This window comes from Canis lupus, chromosome 21 (genome assembly GCF_003254725.2).
Source record: "Canis lupus dingo isolate Sandy chromosome 21, ASM325472v2, whole genome shotgun sequence".
Lineage (NCBI taxonomy): Eukaryota > Metazoa > Chordata > Mammalia > Carnivora > Canidae > Canis > Canis lupus.
The window spans coordinates 29,518,901-29,533,225 of record NC_064263.1 but is presented as its reverse complement, the minus strand read 5'-3'; the positions used below and the strand labels follow the sequence as shown (position 1 = coordinate 29,533,225).

Here is a 14,325-nt window from a genome sequence, read left to right as displayed (position 1 = left end):
ATTTGATAACTATCTAGCTGTGTTTGAGGGACAACATAAGCTTAGAGTCTATCTACTTCACGATCTTAACTCCTTCTCTTTGCAACTGTTTTATTTTTTGAAACATTTGGTTCTTCTTTATAACTGAATATACTACTTATTCTTTCCAGTATTTATTAAATCTTTGAGGATTTTAATGCTTTTGTTTATCTAACAAATACTTTCTCTTATATGCTAAGCATTCCTAATTTATCCTCAATTGTTATTCTTTCTGGCTCATTAGTTCTACTTATTATGATATGGTTGTTCAATTCATTGCCTTTTTTTTAAAAAAAGATTTTATTTATTCATTCATGAGAGACACAGAGAGGGAGAGAGAGAGAGAGAGGCAGAGACATCGGCAGAGGGAGAAGCAGGATCTATGCAGGGACCCTCACATGGGACTCCATCCAGGGACCCCCAGGATCAGGCCCTGAGCTGAAGGCGGTGCTAAACCACTGAGCCACCTGGGCTGCCCTCATTGCCTTTTTCAATAGTGTTATTATTTTCTTATTTTATATCCTGTATATGCATATGTCCCTGGGGTAATGATTTTCTTAACATTTTCTTTTCTTAGGTTGCTTTATTGTAACAGTTCATTATGTAATAAATATACCAAATGTGAGTTAGCCAACTATCTGGTTATTGGTGTGTCAGTGAGTAGCAGGTATTAAGTTTTCTGAGGATCCAACGTTACACAAGGATTTTTGACTATGTAGTGGGTCAGTACCCCTAATGCATATGTTGTTCAAAATTGCTAAATTTGAACTAAATTGCTTTGGCAGCATTTCAAGAATTTTGATGTGTTTTATTTCGATTTTTTTTTTCTGTTCACAATACTTTCTACTCTCCATTTTGAATTTCTCATGGATTGTTTAGGAGTGTATTGGTTAATTTTCAAATGTTTGGGAATATTTTCAGACATCACTTTATACTTGATTTTTAATTTAATTTTACTGTGGTGAGGGAATATACTTTGTATTAATCTTTTCAGGTGTCCTGGGCTTATTTTTATGTCCCACAGCATAGTCTATTTTGTTTAAAAAATGCATATTCTAGTGTTGTTCTTGGCTTTCAAACTCATCTTTTTGACATTGTTTTAGGTATTCCAGTTTTCCTTGTGAAGTGTTGATATGGTGTAGTTTTCTGTTTTTGTTTGTTTGTTTGTTTACTTTTCCCTGTTTGTGCTTATATTTGGGGTACATTTTGTGTTGGCAGAATTTATTAAGTCTTTCTTATTTATTCAATCTGACAAGCTTTGGCTTTTAATTGGATGATTAGTCTTTATGTACTTACTTTGATTTATGGATGTGTTTGAGTTTAACTGTATCATTTCGGTGTTTGTTCTTTGTTTCCTTTCCCCTGTGTATATACAGTACAGCTCTTTACTAATTACAGTACTCCTTCAAGTGACAGCATATCATTTCACATATAATGTGAGGTTTTAGAATGATATGGTTCCATTTATTCCTTCTTGGCTTGTGCTATTTATTATTGTGATACATTTTAGAAACCACATACTGCAAAAATAATGCTTTGCATTGTTTTTTGTTACAGACAGTTATTTTAAAATACATTTAAATATTGACAAAGTTACTTATTTACCCATGAGGTAACATATTCTGATGCTCTTCAATCCTTTGTGTAGATCCATTGTCACATTTGATAATTTCCCTTTCAAAAGAATCCTTGTAAACGTTGTAGTGTGCACCTACTGGTGACAAGTTTTGTGTACACTTTACCCCAGTTTTTATATAAATATTCCTTTACTGTCTTTTCACTTGCATCATTTCTGAAATCTGCTGTTGTGCTTAATTTAATCCTTTTGTATGTAATGTGTCTTTGTTTCTGGAATACAATTTTTTCTTTATCATTACTTCTGAACAATTGGTTTATGATGTACTTTAGTATATTCCCAAGTTTGTTAATCTTGGGTCTCATCGAGCTCTTGGAACTGCAGGTATATAATTTTTATCAGATTTGGAAACTTGCAACCATTACTTTTAAAATATATTTTATGTTCCCTCTTTTGTCAAGAGATGGTGCTTTGACACAGCAAATATCTTTATGAGCACTGAGAGGACAATACATACATATGTAAGAATTTTTCTTTACCTGTTATAATATTCATTTATAGGGTATAGGTTATATAATGAGCCACATGGGCCCATCCATTTTCAATGTCTTTTAAACATTAAGTTACTTAATTAGACAGGGCCCCACAAAATCTACAGGTGTCCTTGGATGAAGGTAATCATAACTTCTTAAGTGATCACAGTCCATTATGAAGTGCTTTCTTTTTTTTAAAGATTTTATTTATTTAGTTAGTTATTTAGTTATTTATTTGAGTGAGAGAGAGCACAAGTAGGCGTGAGGGTCAGAGAGAGAGGGAGAAGCAAGCTCCCCACTGAGCATGGAGCATGACACAGGGCTTGATGCCAGGACCCCAAGATCATGACCTGAGCTGAAGGCACACTCTTAACAGGCTGAGCCACTTAGGCACCTGTTGAGGTGCTTTTTTCTTCTGACTCTCTTATTTGTCCTCCCTTTAACCTGACCACTACATCTTTTTGTAATCTCCATGCTAATGTTCGCACAGTAGAAGTAGGGATGATATAGGGGTTCAGCAGGGCTTTTGCTGGGCTTCCTTCTCTTCTTCTTATTTATTATTTCCTTAGGCCCTTCCACGTACTCCATTGCTTCAAGTATGATCTGTAGTCAATGCTCAAGTGTACATCTTATTTGAGTGTTAAACCTGTGTGTAGTAACCTGTGCTTACTATATACTTGTGTTACTCATGAGTATTCAAACTCAGTACCTAGAAATGCACTTCTGATCTTACCTCTAAGCCTCCATCTGTCCCAAGGCAATATTTTATACAGTTTTCATATTTCAGACCATGGATATAGTCTCCCTCACTCTTAATATGCAGTGTAAGAACTCAGAGATCAAGGACCATATCTGAATTATATTCCTAGCAACTAGCATACATTTAATCATTTATTCAACTTGTATTCAGTCATTGATTTCACAAACGTTTATGGTCTCTCCAGTACACCTAGCACTGTTTGGACACTGGAAATACAACAATGATCACATCAGGCAAAATATCTTGCCTTTCTTCTCCTTATATTTTAGTGAATGTAGGTTGACTAAATAAATAGATGAGTAAAATATACATTTTAGTGCATGTGGGCTGATTAAATAAATAGATGAGCAAAATATACAGTCAGTATATAGTGATTGATGCTGTGCAGAACAGGGAAACAGAGAAAGTGTTAGAATATCATCTGTGCTTTGGGGGAATATTGTTGGACACTGTTTTTAAAGACTGTGGTCAGGGAGACCCAAGGAGGGAACGAGCTATGTTGTCAGAGGAACAACAAGCAAAAAGTCCCAGAGACAGTGGTTCATGTTTTTGAGAAGCTGTTAGGGAGGCAGTCCTGACTGAGGGATTGAAGAATAAGACCAGATACACAAGGAATCCACCAACACAAACAAATTCCTCTCTCCTCTGGGCTTATTGATGAGTTTTAATCTAGCCCTTCTACATTGATTTTACATGTTTTGGGGTTTTCCACCAGGCCTTTTAGAGTAATGGGATCAAGATTTATGTATGTTAGAGTCTTATTTTCTAGTTCTGTGCTGGACATAACGTAACGATCAGGAAATATGTGTGAATGCCTGAGGAAAGGTTAAAGCTTAATGGTTACTGCAAATAATTTTTAACAGTTGCTTTTTAATCTCACTTTACTTTTATAAAGTCAATGCACTGTCAGTAAATACTGATGCTTCCTATCAGCCACACATCTTTAAATGAGTATTTATTTTCTATTACACTGACTCTAAAAGGGATTTAATCAGGAGCAGACAATGAAATGTAATGCTCAGTCTTCAGCAGCATAGCTGAAGACCATGCTTGGTCTGGTTACCATGATGAGAATTTTACATCTATATCCTTAGTCACTTTTAGCAAATGATGGAAAGTAAGTGGTTTGCCCGGGTAAGGGGGAAACCATACAGTTCATATCTTCAGGCATGCCCAGAGAGAGCTTCAGGACTGTAATTTTATCTCTAAGTCCCTGCCTTCTAATAGTGATTTTGAGTGTTCGTGTTTGAGAAAAGTCAATCTAGAATACAATTACTTGCATCTCTCTGCTACCCTCCTCAGTAATTTCCTAATTCCCTCTTTAATCTCCTGGGTTCGTACCCCATAGACAATGGGATTGAGAGCTGCAGGAATTACATGGTGTAGGACATTAAGTAAGATGGGAATATCAGGGGAAACTTTTTTCTTGGCCATGTGGGTTAAAACAAAGACTAGCAGGATGGTGCTAAAGAAGAGGATGAGTATGAAGTGAGAGCCGCATGTGCTCAGAGCTTTGGCAGCTGCCCCTTTTGCCTTAAGTCTAAGAATGGCTCTTAGGATGAGGATATAGGAGATAAATATGAGGACAAGATCAGAGCCCAGAAGAGTCCAGGCCACAATTAACTGGTATATTTTGTTAAGGGCAACATTATCACAGGAGAGCTTGGACACAGAGAGGTTGGCACAGATACAGTTCTCAATTATATTTTTTCCACAGTAATGCAGCCGGGCCGAAAGGATGGGAATAGGTGCAGTAAGAAATGTGTTCCGGGCCAAGATGAAGAGAACAGCCTTTGCCACAAACTGGTCAGTGATAATCGTTGGGTTGCAGATGGCGACATAGCGGTCATAGGCCATGGCCAGGAAGGTGCATGATTCCATGGGCAGGAAGTTATTCATGATGAACATCTGGAGGAAGCAGGCAGAGAAGCTGATGGACCTGAGATCAAACCAGAAGATAGCCAGGACCTTGGGGATGACAGTGAGGCAGAGCACGATGTCCAAAAGGGAAAGGAGGCCAAGCAAGTAGTACATGGGCTCGTGCAGAGAGGCCTCTAGCTGTATAGTGATCAGGAGGACGGCATTGGCCCCCATGGCCACGAGGAAGAGGATGCTGAGGGGCAGAGATAGCCAGTGCTGCCAGCTGGGAGACCTGACAAAGCAATTCAGGATGAAGTCTGAGACTTCAGTAGAGAGGCAGCTGCTGTTATAAGGTAGCATTAGCAGTGATTTTACTGAGGCAGATGTCTTTGAGTAGCTGAAGAAGAGATAAGGAGTTAGTCCATCATAGACTCTGAGGACTATGGACTTAGCTTGTAAAATCTATGAGGGTAACATCTACTCTACAGCCCTGTGCATAGAACATTTTTTTTGACACATAAGAGGTGGCTAATAGACATTTATTGAATATATAGTGTCTTCATCTTTGTTCTTTTGTTCTTTTTCTGGTTTTCATCTCACATTTTTTCTTGTGTGAATGTGTCTTTTCAGTTTGTTGATCTGATTAATATTTAATGAATCAAAAATAATTTCAGCAACAAATGTTACTTAAATGAGACACATAAGATCAAAATCTTAGAGTACATTTCAGTTTAAAATTTAAAATGTACAGAAATGCATTCCAAGGGCTAGGTGGGATCCACAATGAAGCTTTTAAGGAAGTAAATGGTGATAGTATCCAGTGGTATGATGAACTGGGGTACTTAGAACAAACGTCCTATTGAAAATGCATCAATTCATTTCTATGATTATGTCTGTATCTAATCTCTTTTTATCAATACCCAATCCCATAGTCATACCCACACATATACCTGTTCCTGCGCCTATTTTTATATTTGACTGTCTTGAATACACCTATGAGCAGGTAAAAAAGAAAGAATTTTCAGGCTAAGGATAGAATGAAATCCAAACACTGAAATCAAATATTGGTGTTGGCTTTCAACCTGAGGGCACTTGTAGCATTCCATGATCTTAATCACCCATCTCCATTACCTGGGGAGCTTGAAAATCTAAAATCCAGGGACAGAAGATAAATCTAGGTTTAAGCAGGTAGAGAATGTAGTAGGGGGTCTCCCAATTAGATAGGACTTTACAAAAGTACATCCTGAATAAAACATTGTGCACTAGAAATGAACCCATTTCTTTACCTAGATTTCTCACTTTCACCTGGAACTTCATATACAACTGACTCCCTCAAGCTTGTTATGTGAGAGAAGACTTCCCCATAAATACTGAACCATAGGCTGGTCCTCATGTGACTTTGCAGGCTGAGTTCACACTGTTTGTCTCAGAAAGGAATTTGAAATCATCCTATATTTGTAGCCAGTTTCAGAAAATAACAGAAACAAACCCAACTCCTTTCTTGAGAAAGAAACTTTCATCTCATGCCTCAAAAAATTTTAATACAGAAACAGCTGAAGAAATTGAGTTGCTTGTAGTAAAAAGACAATTTATTTAAAGAGAAAATATTATAAGTGGAAGGCCCCAAGAGTGTCAGCCAAATCTCTGCTACAGAAACTTAAAACACTGGAGTTATTTGATAAAGGATATTGGAAAACATTATTTTTGCTAAGTTTTAAATAAAAAAAGCTTGAAAATAAACACAAGAAAATAAACACACACCAAAGAAGAATCAGTCCTATATCCTAGAAACAAAATATTATATATAATAGTTAAAATTAACATGACAAGAAATAACTTAGGGGTAGGTTAGCCACACTTCAAAAGATAATTAGTAAGCTAGATTATAGAACTTAAGAAGTTTTTTTTAGAATGAAGCTCCCAAGGAAACACTGATAATGCAAATGTGTAGTTAAGAGCAAGAGCATGGGATTTTGAATAGACAGAGTTGTTCTCAGGTTTTTTATTTTCTTAGGATTAAGAAGATGAAGTCAGGAATTAATATTTTCTTCTGGGCACTGGCATCTGTAAAAAGTAACAAAGCAGATTTGAATAAAAACCAGATATATTTGAAATAAAAAAAGAATATAAAGAATAAGAATTCGGTGATGAATTAAACAGTAGATTAGGGCCAGCTAATGGGAAAGTCTGTAAATTGTCAGAAGAGTGGTCAGAAGAATCTACTGAGAATGAAGATGGAAAGAAAATAAAAACAGACTGAAAATACTGAAGAAGATATAAGAGCAATAGTGCATAGCACCATTTTGTGCACTACTCCAGGTAGCCTTCTTGGGGCAATTATGACTTCTAAGGGGCCATTGCACAAGGGACCTTTCTCAGTGTCTCAGCCTGTAAGATTGTTGTTCTTGGTGTCAATAGGGGCCACGTCTATGCAGAGACTTTTCTAAATAATCTTTTTGGGTACTATGTTGGAGTATGTAGAAGGTGGATACAAATCTGTGTTAATCTCAAAAAATTATTGGGTCTGATGCCAAAGCTGTCAGTGGGGCCTGGAGGCAAGAGAAAGGGATGAAAAGTGAAAAATAATGATGAGGGGAATGGAGAAAGTCATTGAGAGGAAATTGGGGCTCTAAGCTTGCTTCCCTTAGGGGCTCTGTTGATCTGGAGGAAGATACAGTGGGGGTGAATGTCGGCCTTTCAGATGAAGGATAGGCTGAGAGAAAGTAGAAGGGTTCAGGAGAACAGAAGCATGCATGCACAGAAAATAGATGGTGGACAGAAGATGGAAACAGAAAAAAACCTGAAATTAAAGCAGAAGAGATTAGAGGGAGAATACAGAGGAGGAAGGAAACAAAAGAAGTAAAGGACAGAACAGAAAGCAGAGCAGGTACTTCTAGGGAATGAGAAAGGCAGTACAAGGCAGATTAGCAAAGATTTCCAAGTAGTGGCAAGTCAAGAAGTGTGATTGGAAACTTTCTTTCCCTTCCTAACCTGCATTCTCCTTTGTGTTCCCACAGTGTTCAATGAAGGAAGTTCAAGACATCTGATCCCCCGTGATACCCTGCTGCGGATCTTTGAACCCCTATCTGGTCCAGACCTCTCTGCAGAGTGCACAGAAGTCTGGCTCAGCATTGGCACAATCATCTCCATCTGGCCCTGTGTCATTCCTCTCTCTCACCTCCCTTCAGCCTTCTATCTTCAAACCTCAACCCCGTAGCTTTTACAGTTGCAAGCCTGGCTTTAGTCCCACTGCAACCCATGCTCTGGTCAGGTGTCTAATATGGCACCTCCATTCTCTGCTGGAGCCAAACTTACTGGATGGAGACAGTGACCTTGGCTTTGGAAAGATATTCCTGGCTCTGTCCGAATCTCCTACACTCTGGCTTTCAGAAAGGAGAGTCTATGCCTGAGGTTCAGCTTCTTTGCTTCCCCAGGGAAAGACTGCCTTGCCGGCCCTGAAGGAGCCCAGAATCAGCAGCCCAGCATTTACTTATCCTTCAGGGGAAGTGCTTTCCTCTCAGCTCTTGACATTCTGCAGTCCTTAACCAGAGGCAGTACTGCCCTTGAAGACATAGGGACAGGCTCACAGTTAATTATCCTACACCAGCTGAATGGGTAGAATGTGATCCTTAGGAAATGAAACTGTAGTTAATGATACAAAAGTGAAACCTTAGGGCAAGAAGGATCAAGGCAAAATGTCAGTGAACCAAATTCTGATTTTCCAGAAACTTATTGTTAGAAAATTTGCATAAGATACTTGAAACCAATCATGTGTACTCCTTATTGATACTTTGTAGTAAGTATGAGACACTCAGATCTCCTCCTTGATTTTTGTTTATGACCAGTAGTTCTTTTGAGAAATGGTTTCAAGAGCCCTCTTCTAGTGACACTCTTAATACAAAAATCCAAGAGGATTGCTTATATCTAACTTCCTTCATGATATACCCTCTTAGTGCCTGGCAGGTCAAAGATACGGTTGATGTTGTGGTAATGACTTTTTCTGTTTCTAACTCTGCTTCACGGCTGTGGCCAACAGGCCAAGGTTGGAGATCAGTGGGAACAGAATTCAACTCCCAGCTGTGCCACTTGACAAGCTGTGCCACTTGACAAGCTGCTTAAAGTCTTTGCCTCTTATTCCTCATTTGTTATTTGTTGTGAGGAGTAAACATGATCATGTTAGCAAGGAACATAGTGGTTATTACATTATTACAATTACTATTACTATAAAATTTGGTTTGCCAGCATTTTTTCATGCATGTATGTAGAAAACCATTACTCAACAATAAATGATTACATACCTGCTGCTAATCTTGGAGCCTTTTATATAGAACTGCTCCTGTCAGAAGCTTTTGATCTCAAACAGGTGCCTACTATTTGGAGCACCTTTACTTACAATTGTTGGTTTTGAGCTTATTTTCTTTTTATAATTTTCTTTGCTCACAGCATCTTAATAAATGTTTCAGACACCAGCAGTCACAAGCACCTCTGGGGTAGCTTAGGTTCATCTTTTTTTATATTACTACCTGCCTCTTGGGGATGACCCTCCCATGCACCACCCCTCCAAAGTCAATTCTGTATATGCCTAAGAGCTAGTTTTTTTTTTTAAACTCATACATCCCAGTGCCTGCAGAGCTATTTTCATTTGGTCGATAACCAAGATAAACTTAGTTCAATGAAATTTAAGGTTCTTTTTATTGTGTTGAATTGATTCATGTTGGGTGGTTGGGAGATGGAGTGCTTTTCATGCCCATAACCCTCTAACAAGGTCAGTTTCAGGGCAACAAATGAACACTTGGGTCCCTAGAAGCTTTATGTAATCACCATTTCCTCTCTTCCACGCTCTTTCCAATACAAAGTCCATTGCACATTTTTTGTGATCTAACATTTATCGTATCATATTATTTTTTGATCAATTATCATATTATGATACTTCCTTGTAAAAGCAAGCTTTTTGAATGTCTTCTGAGAGTTTATTCTCAGCATAAAAACTATTTATTAACCTTTCCATATCCCATAGGAGATATTGATGTTGGAAAGAGGCTCAACGGGCTGCCAAGTGATCCCTTCCATATTTACTGCTCTCTATAGACGTCATTTCAACATCAGAATTCTGTCTTCCACATATGGCTAACAACTGTTCTAGTGCAGCCTTGTCATTGGGGAACACAGTGTTAGATAAACATGAAAGGTGAGCTGGTGACTTCCCTTCAACAATAGAAGGTGCTTGGCCTTCACATGACTAACAAATACCTCTAGAATTCTGATGCTCAAATCCTTTAGTTCCCATTCAATCCTTTTAACCCTGCCTTAAACAAGTATGCCTGTTTCTTGCAGTTTCATACTTTTATTTTCCCAGACTTCAGTAACTATAGTTAGAGGTTGCAATGTTTTTCTGCTCTTATTCATACTTCTAGCCTCATCTCCACAAGGAATTGAACAAGCAATTTAAAAATTTATCAAAGAATGGAGAGTTGTGGGCTGGGAAACAATTATTGGAAAGGCAAAGCTAAGGTATAAGTTTGATAAGGCAGAAGCAAAGTAGCTGCGAGATGTCCTCCTGAGTAACTTGGGAAATAAGATCGAGAAATAGGTAGTAGCCACAAGTGAATGGTCAACATATGGACTAAGAGAAGGATTTCATGACATCTGGAAATGCAGCATGACAACCCAATATTGCTATGAACCAGTAAGTAAAAAGTAACAGAGGATTTCTCCTCATAGCAATAACTCCTGTGACTTACCAACTGTTCCTTCAAGACGTTCCCACTGTAGAGTTCAATAACATCTGAAAACACCAGCAGACCCTCTTTTATTATTTACTAGGAAGGAATAAAGGATCCACAATATAAAAAATGGCCAATTCTACTAACATTTATTGAGTACTATTTTTTTTTCTTTAAGAAAGAGCATGTGAAACAGGGGCAGGCAGAGGGAGAGGGAGAGAGAGAATCTTAAGCAGGCTCTACACCCAACAGCAGATTCTGTGGTGGGCTTGATCTCATGACCCTGAGACAATGACCTGGTCAGATCCTTAACCCATTGAGCTACCCAGATGCCCCTATTGAATATTTTATATATTATTCACATGTTTTTTCCCCTTAATTTTCACAAAAATGTTCTGAGATAGCTTACAGACTAGACTACTAATAATCAAAGCAGTTTAGTAAATTGACCTCAAAAAGCTAATAATTGGAGAAGACAGGGTTAGAAAGAAGATAGATGTAATTCCAGAGCAGAACTCTATAGTATCACTGCATCATCATCATCAGTGCGTATGGAAAAGGAGTCATTAGAACAAAAATAATCCAAAAGAAGGTAGATCATTATTACCAAATAGGACTTTTAAAGGACTTTAGGGTATTATGCTGAGTGAAGTAAGTCAATCAGAGAGGACAAGCATTATATGTTCTCATTCATTTGGGGAATATAATTAATAGTGAAAGGGAATATAAGGGAAGGGAGAAGAAATGTGTGGGAAATATCAGAAAGGGAGACAGAACATGCAGACTCCTAACTCTGGGAAACAAACTACGGGTGATGAAAGGGGAAGAGGGCGGGGGGTGGGGGTGAATTGGTGATGGACACTGTGGGGGGCACTTGAAGGATGAGCACTGGGTGTTATTCTGTCTGTTGGCAAATTGAACACCAATAAAAAATAAATTTATTATAAAAAATAAAGGACTTTACAGGTTTAAAAGGACTTTTAAAACATTTTAAATTTAATTTTTAAAATTTTTAAATATCTTATTTATTTATTTTTAAAAGAGTAAGCAGGAGGGGAGGACTCTGAAGCAGACTCCACACTGAGCACAGAGCCTGACATGGGGCTCAATTAAATGACCTCAAGATCATGACCTGAGTCCAAATTAAGAATTGGAGGCTTAAACTGACTGAGCCACCAAGGCACGTCAAAGCTTTTTAAAACTTAAATTTACTTTAACAAACTATGTTTATATGTACATTTCCTAAAATACATTTTGAAGATAAATGTTTTGAAATAAACCTCTAACATTAAAATCACAGATCCCACACTAGTAGAGAATCACCAATCTAAGGTCCAAATAGCAGAATTCAATGATAGTGAGTAAGTCTTGCTTGTCCTTGAGATATACGTATGCCACATGTTGGACTAACCTTACCTTTTGCTTGACAGTCCTAATAGTTTTAATGTGTATTCCATTTTTCCAATAGTGCTCTGGGCTATATTTTACTATTTCTGGTTATACATTCGTTCATTTAATAAAATATTTGAGTATGTAATATGTATCAGACACAGTGCTGGGTGCTGGTGATACAGAAATGAATGAGAATTGGTGTTGAGTCAAAAAGCAAAGGTATAACTCCAAATGGATGTGGTGAGTTAAATGATAATCCATACATGGGAAGTCTAGAGACACAGATTTGGTGCCTCAAATCAACCTAGAGTGGTGGAAGTGTTACCCCAGGGAAGGCTTTCTGGAGGTTGCTGGACCATAGCTTATTTGAAAAGTAGAAGCCATGGAGACTGGAGGCTAAAATGAAACTTTTAGACCTATGAGCAGTAAAAGCAGAGGCCTGGGTCAAAGAAGTACATTAGTTATGTTGGGATCTATAAGCAGCCTACTGCTGCCACAGAGAAGTTTAAAATAGGAATAGAGTGTTATGTAACTTCAGTTACATCAGTACCCATAGTAAGAAGGAGAGACTGAGAAGACAGCTCATCTCATAGAAGAATATGCAAGAGAGAAAATGGGAAAACATGTGATTTTCCAGTTGCATAGGAAATATGTACTGGAAGATAGGCTTTGGAGTCAGATCGCCTGAGTTTAAATCCAATCTCCATCAATCAGTTTCTTGTGTAATATTGGGCAAGGTGCCTATTCTTTCTGAATGTCAAATACATCAGCTATGAAATGAGAATAATAATGTCATCTTCAAGCATCTTGGGAGAGTCAATGAGATGATGTAGGTATTGATTCAATTTCACCTACACATATCAGATCCTCAAAAACTGCTTACTGGGAGCAAGAGCTATGCATTCAAACGTTTTGCTATTATTAATAGAAATCCATACATATTGTTTGAGATATGTGTAAAATCTTATGAAAGGCCATGTTGTGAGTATAAATACATGTCAGAATTTGTGCCCAGTTGCTAACAGTGTGCACACATTAGTAAAAATTTGTTTGTTGTTTGTGCCTACTGTGTGCTCCGACTTGCCAATGAATTCCAACCAGTGTGAATAAAGAGTTCTCAAGTAAAAACACATTAAGTTTATTTGTTTTTAGAAAAAAAAAACATTTTTTAGGTCACCTAGGTGGCTCAGTCAGTTAAGCATCCAACTCTTGATTTCAGCCCAGGTCATGATCTCAACGGTCATGGGATCATGCCCCCCATCAGGCTCTGCACTCAGTGGGGAATCTACTTGAGATTCTCTCTCTTCCCTCTCTTATTATGCTCCTCTCCAATTCTGTCTCTCATGCTCTCTCTCTTTTTAAAATAAATAAGTAAATCTCTTAAAAAAGAAAAATACCTTTTAATAATTACTTCATTAAGATATACTGCAATTTACATTTTATTAAAACATAGAATGAAGAGAATAGTCAAGATGACTTTAATAATTCTGTAGTTTGAACTTGATAGAAATTTTGAAGATGGTAAACTTAAATACTACTAAAATAATCCTGAACTATTTATATTAACTACTAAAATTATATTTCTTTTTCCAAATATTTATTGTGGTGGAATACAGATGACACAAAATTTATTATGAAAACCATTTTAATATACAGTTTACTGGTATTAAGCCCATTCGTATTGCTGAGTAACCATAAACATAAACTTCTAGAATTCTTTTCATCTTGCAAAACTAAAACTCTGTATGCATTAAAGAAAAATATCCCATGACCTTCTCCCTTCTGCCTCTGAGGGCTGCTGATGTGTTAAATCATTATTATTGTTCACAGTGGTCACTATTTCATTACATGCAGTTATCTGATGAATGTTTCAAAACCATCTGAAATAAAAACAAAAGAGGGCTTTATGCAAATACGTCATCCAGAGTTTAGCAGTAGTTGTAGTAACCGTGCGGCATAGAACTAGTTCTCTGGAATAATTTTACAGAAGTTTTGGCCTCTGCTTTGTTTGGTTTTATTTATTTTTTTAAAGATTTATTTATTTATTTATGATAGACACACAGAGAGAGAGAGGCAAGGACACAGGCAGAGGGAGAAGCAGGCTCCATGCCGGGAGCCCGATGCGGAATTCGATCCCGGGACTCCACGATCACGCCCTGGGCCAAAGGCAGGCGCCAAACCGCTGAGCAACCCAGGGATCCCCTGTGTTTTATTTTTTAATCTTCCCAGTGATTCTTTGAGCCGTTATTCATCTTTTTACTTTTTATTTATTTATTTATTTATTTATTTATTTATTTGCTCAAAACACCTACAATTATGTATCATTGCTAGAAACTAAGAATTCTGATTGAAATTACTAGTGAAAATTGTGTGATGGATATATCCTTCATGCAATAAAAATCTATGGAGCATCTCCTATGTGCCCAACAGACTTGACAAAGAGGAAAGACATGGTCTTGTGTT

General features: G+C 37.5%; 1 protein-coding gene across 1 annotated transcript; it reads right to left on the bottom strand.

Annotated features, from left to right (window-relative positions):
* Window positions 1–4,159: 4,159 nt before the first annotated feature.
* On the bottom strand, window positions 4,160–5,107 carry LOC125753259 (olfactory receptor 56A3-like). The gene has a single exon (XM_049098960.1). It carries the CDS (start codon window positions 5,105–5,107, stop codon window positions 4,160–4,162), a length of 948 nt encoding a protein of 315 aa, XP_048954917.1.
* Between the last annotated feature and the right edge of the window lie 9,218 nt (window positions 5,108–14,325).

Coding starts and splice junctions, on each gene's coding strand:
- LOC125753259 (XM_049098960.1), bottom strand. CDS start 5,107: ATGCTACCTTATAACAGCAGCTGCCTCTCTACTGAAGTCTCAGACTTC.